The 6,000-nt window shown below is 35.4% G+C and overlaps 1 protein-coding gene across 1 annotated transcript in view; it reads left to right on the forward strand.

Moving 5' to 3' along the window:
* MAN1A1 (mannosidase, alpha, class 1A, member 1) overlaps positions 1-6,000 on the forward strand; it is a 206,938-nt gene that overhangs the window by 185,358 nt on the left and 15,580 nt on the right. The window contains exons 9-10 of the mRNA XM_012650549.1: positions 588-703; positions 4,970-5,189. Of these exons, the coding sequence (XP_012506003.1) occupies positions 588-703; positions 4,970-5,189 (336 nt within the window). The remainder of the gene's footprint in view (positions 1-587; positions 704-4,969; positions 5,190-6,000) is intronic.

The following is a 6,000-nucleotide window of genomic DNA, read 5'->3' on the forward strand; positions in this document are numbered from 1 at the left end:
CAGTCTCCCGAGTAGCTGGGACTACAGGCATGCGCCACCATGCCCAGCTAATTTTTTCTATGTATTTTTAGTTGTCCAATTAATTTCTTTCTATTTTTAGTAGAGATGGGGTCTCACTCTTGCTCAGGCTGGTTTCGAACTCCTGAGCTCAAACGATCCGCCCGCCTCGGCCTCCCAGAGAGCTAGGATTACAGGCGTGAGCCACCGCACCTGGCCACTTTGACAGAATTTTATAGTATTCAGAACTAAAAGCCAATAAAAATTTATTTAAATATATACTGGGAAACATTTTAGTTTCATATTTTCTACTAGAGAACCTGATTTTTAGAATTAGGGGTGATTACATATCTTTTATCTTCATGTTTTCAAAACTACTCTGGTAATTATTTAGAGTATATCACATTAGTTAACAGCCCATCTGCTCATTTCAGAATATCTTTCTGAAAATAAGAGATTTGTTGGAATTTAAATGTAACATTGAGATGCAGTTGACATGGGGTTTTGCATCCTCGTCGCTAATGTGATTTTGCTGCATTATCTGAATTAAAAGCTGAATCACTCTAAAATTCATTTCCCTCTCTTTCCAGATCATGTATCAGTTGGAGGACTTGGAGACAGCTTTTATGAATATTTGCTAAAGGCATGGTTAATGTCTGACAAGACAGATCTAGAAGCTAAGAAGATGTATTTTGATGCCGTTCAGGTAACCCAATATTTAAATCATCTTTGTCACTCAGCTTCTAACTTACAACTTGCATATCAATCAAGCTTTATTAAAAATATGGAATACTACAAGAATGGGTTATAAAATATTTCCAGTTAGGTAGAGTTCAATATATGCTAATAAAATTATAACAGTAGTAATCATACTTGATGTGTCTAATAGGACAGTTAAATGTTTTTTTATTAATATATAGTTTAAACCTCAGTTAGGAATCATATATCTGAAAAAAGAAGTATTCTTCTTTCATGAGTATGAGTTCCCTCCTTAAAAGCACAGTTAAAATCATGGAGGAAAAATTCCTGAATTTGTGTTCTGAATATTAACTAAGTTAAAATCGCTTAAGATTACAGACAGTCCCTCCCAGTGGCTACCTCCATGTGAAGTAAACTTGTCTCCAAAGATAGACAGTACTCTAAGAAGATCCACATACATAAATCTGAACAAACCAATATTTAAGAGAAGATCATTAATAGTTGTCAGCAATTCTTTATAATGGAGGAGAAATCAGAGGGAACAAATATGTGTTGAATTGCCTTCTTTGTGCTAAGCAGTGTTAGGTAGATACTTTAAATGAAGTAGTAAGGTTGTTTTTAGGGGAGTTTTTTGGTTTTTTTTTTTTTCCTCACAGTACTTTAGATATCACTCACCCAATTTTATAGATAAGGTTGCTGAACCTCAGAGAAATTGTGAAACCAAAATCCAGACTAAAATTTGTGTCAACACCTGTCCCTTTTGCTTCACCACCATGGATTTGTTTGTGAATAAGAAATTCCATACTACCTTGACATTTTTATTTACAGGTGGTACTTTGAAACTACTTAGCAAAGTCAATAGGAGGTGGCCAGTATAAGAATAAACTAAGGAAAACCTCCAATTAAGCCTCAATCAAAAATGAAAATAAAGTTAGAAAGTAAATAAGTGAAGAAGAAAATTATTGTATATATTATTGAACTTATACCCAGCTTTTGAAGAACAAAATTTTTTAGCAGAATCAGGTGCCTTTGTGATTGATAAGTATTTTACATTGGAACTCCCACATATCATTAATAATTATTATCAAGGCTTCTCAGACAATTTTGTAAAGTTGTAGTTAAGTCTTCAGAAAATTGACCTTTTTCTTGACTGCTTAGAAATTTTTTATAATCAAAAATAATAATTCATAGAAAAACATGGAAATTTGTAATCCCAGTGATATAATCATTGTAAAATTAGTCTTTCTAACAAGAGATCTGGGTCATTTTGACATAGGCTGATTTATTTATTTAAATATGTATGCAGCTTGCTTTGCTGTGGTTAACTGGATTGAGTATTACTTTGGTTTCCTCTCAAGATCAGTTGTGAGCTTCACTAAGCAAAGCACAAGTCCTGACTACTTCACATAGAGAAACCAGAGCACCTTAGTTAGAACATGGGCCTTCATTTGGGACAGCTTTATCAAGGCATGTCATGAACATCAACAGCAAACTAGGATATTATCCACGCAGCATTTTCCTGGTTTATTTTTCCTCATTCCTATGACGTTTCAGGTTTTAACCTAGGGAACTCCTCTCCATACATTACGGTTTCCATTCTGTCATCTTCTAATTACCATACTAGCAGACATTTTAATTATTCTAGTCTGAAAATGGCCCTCTGAGATTTTGATGTTACACGAAAAGCAGCTTTAAAATATTCTTTGAAATATTTTTCCACAATTTCTCAAACAATACCCACACAACTTTTAGTGTATTGTGTTTAGATAAATCATTGATAGGAAAATCCATTAAGAATAAATGAAGTCAAAGTGTTTCCTGTTTCTCTTAATAGTAGAAACTAATTTTCAATCCATTGTATATTTTCAACTTAGAAAGCAAAGCTACAATTTCTAATTTTGAGAAGTAGTGTTGTCTTATATAGCAAAGTTTCTTTCTGCTAAGTTGCACTTTAAAAGATCATCATAATCAAGGCATCATAACCAAGGATTGGATGCCCTACATTATTGTTCTGGGTAGCTGAGTTACTGGAGATATGGTTACTCAGCACTGGCTTCAAGTGGATTTTGGAAAGCATTTAATCCCAGAGTGTTATGTTTTCTTTGGTTGATTTAATATCAAAACACTTTGAGTTTTCAGCTGGCTGTCATGGCCCTATCTGGAAAATGCATGAAGAATCCACAGTGGTGAATGATACCTGGGCAGGTAATTTATCAGACATTTAGGATTCTAAAGGCTTCATGAAACCAATTTTTTTTCAAGTATAAGGATGAAATCACAAAATATATAGTGATCTTTTTTCCTACTTAATTCTCTGAGCCTTAACACAGTTTTTTGAGAGCCACTAAATACCATTTATCCTTCTTTTTATTTATTTACATTTTCCCATGGCCACACAAAACAATTCCTTTGAAGGTCTTGGAATCTCACTGTGTAGTTCATATTGAGAAGTAGCAGCTTGGTCAGAATCATGCCAAAAATAATACAGTATTTTATTTAGGATCCATAACAGGGTAATACTGTTTCTTTAAGTCATGCTCAGAAGCTATTACTCTTGCCATGTAGAAAGTATAATTTCTTGGGTGATTAACAAGTATCTGCTTGAAGGATTTTATTGCAATTTGTGTTATGAGAAGTATAAATAGCTAAGATGTTAAGTTGCATTAAATAAGAATGTGATATTAATGTAATAACTAAACCATCAATAAAATTAGCTTAACCACAGTTAATGAGCACAGTAGTATGTTCATTTATTTCATACTGTATTGGTTTCATCTGCTTATTTCTAATAAAGGTAGGAAAGGCTTTATCTGCTTGTATATTCATTTTCATTCATTCTTCTCTATTACAAGTTTTTTCTGTGTCTACTATTCCTAAAAATTCCTCTTTTTGATAGCAGTGTCTAGGTATAGACACGGTCCTTCCTATTTCCTACTATGAAGTAGTTGGGCAGGGGGAAGAGGTAAGCATTTTCTGTTAGAGTAATTGGAAATTAGCAATCCCAAACACACTTCATTTTTGCTTTTTAAAATATAAGGCTTATTTTATTTCTCTGTCTAGTTTAAAGTAATACCAATAGTCTTGGGACAGAAATAAAAGATGTTTTCTAAATCATTTTTGTAAACATGATTATTTCTCCCAAATGTAAAGATCTTTATTCTGTATTTTTTTTTTCACTGTATACTAGTGAGCTTTTTTTTTTTTTTTAAATGAGACAGGATTTCACTCTGTTCCCCAGGTTAGTGTGCAGTGGCATAATCATAGCTCACTGCAACCTCAAACTGTTGGGCTCAATTGATCCTCCTACCTCAGCCTCCCGAGTAGCTGGGACTGCAGGCATGAGCCACCATGCCAGGCTAATTTTTTTAGTTTTTTTTGTAGAGACGGGGTCTCACTATTTTCCAAACTAGTCTTGAGCTCCAAGCCTCAAGCAATCCTCTGATCTCAGCCTCCCAAAGTGCTGGGATTATAGGCATGAGCCACTACTTTATTTTTTAATAGAATTATTAGGAAGGAACATGATTCAAGTGTTACCCCTTGGCGATATAAATGATAGTGATTAAATGATCTTTGTCAACAGCCACTTACAGTACTTGACTGCTGTTTAAAGAAAATGTTGCAGAGGACTCTTAGGAGATACTATCATTCCCATTTTATGGATAAGGATGCTGAGATTTAGGGATATAGTAAGCAAATTACCCACCCCCACAAATTACAGAGAGTGTCAGAGCTGGAATTTGAAGCCAAGTACTCTGACTCCAGAACAGCTCCTCTTTGCCACTCTGTTTTGCCACCCTCAGAGCCTAAGGAAATGAAAGGGACAGTAATGCCACCAGCCTGCATCTCATACACAAATATGTTCTGTTCTTCATCCACATTAGGGTCGGGGCTTCGTGTTGTTTCTCCATTTGTGAAAATGAAAATGCTCTAAACCAGCTATTTCCACTGCACCAGTGGCCTGTCTTTGAGAAGGGGGCAGCTTTTGGGGTATGAGGAATACAAGTGTTTGGTCATGGAACCAAGCAAAACCAACTGGGCTGACCCAGTAACCTTAATTCTAACTAACCAAACAAATAAGGCATAGACTAGAGAAAGAAAACAGAAAGCAATAGCATAAAATTTCAGGTTGAATTAGATTTGTAACGTGAAACTCAAATTGTGAGTCATGTTTTGTTCTTTACTTTTTAATGTTGACTGTGTTTTTAGTATAAATTTGAGAAGAGATTACAAAATATTTAAAACAATAAGGCTTTTTTTTTTTTTTTTTTTTAAGGCCATCGAGACTCACTTGATTCGCAAGTCTAGCAGTGGTCTCACTTACATCGCAGAGTGGAAAGGGGGCCTCCTGGAGCACAAGATGGGCCACCTGACCTGCTTTGCTGGAGGCATGTTTGCGCTCGGGGCTGATGGAGCTCCCGAAAGCCTGGCTCAACACTACCTTAAACTCGGGGCTGAAATTGCCCGTACCTGTCATGAATCTTACAATCGCACGTGTGAGTACATGCTATTCTTCATTTACAATCTAATCCCACATGCTTTGATTTCATTCCGTAAGGAACTTTGTCATTGCTGCCATCAAAAGAATATCCACCGTGCCTATGAAACTTGATGATCATGATTAATATCTTACAGGAATTCATATTTTTACCTTAAAAGGCAAGGCTTTTCTACCTAAAAATATCTACCCCTTAGTTTGCCAAGAAACAAAAATCCAGGCCACAAAAGGGTTAAGCCAGCCTAATTTACTGACCTCTGCTTTTGCCAGATAACATTGGGTGAGGGTCTCTGTCTCAGTGCGAAAAGAAACTTAGCATTTAATAAAACATTATAAATCTTTGCTGTATCCTCATGAAATAGTATGAGTCTGGCTTCCTTCTTATAAAATAGGAATTTGAAACACAAAGATTAAATGACTAGCCTTTTGTGACAAAATGACTTAGAATTCTCAGCCACTGAGTTTCCTACTAACTGAAAAGATGTCTCATGGTACCTTGCACCTACCTGTTGGGTGCTAAGTAAATGAGGGTTAAATAAAAAAAAAAAAAAAAAAAAGATTGTTACCATATTCTAAAATGGTCTCATTTAGATGACTACATTTTAAAAGTATAGTGAACATTATATATTATGTGATATTTATAACTATTCCTTAAAACGATTGTCTTAGTGTCTCTTTTGAGACAACCAACCGTGGATCAAAAATTTTCTTTAAAAAAGAATGGATGGTCATGCTGGGCATGGTGGCATGCACCTGTAGTCCCAGCTATTCGGGAGGTCAAGGCAAGAGGGTCCCTCGAGCCCAGGAGT

The sequence above is a fragment of the Propithecus coquereli genome, unplaced genomic scaffold (assembly GCF_000956105.1).
Source record: "Propithecus coquereli isolate 6110/MARCELLA unplaced genomic scaffold, Pcoq_1.0 Scaffold331, whole genome shotgun sequence".
In the NCBI taxonomy this organism is placed as follows: Eukaryota; Metazoa; Chordata; class Mammalia; order Primates; family Indriidae; genus Propithecus; species Propithecus coquereli.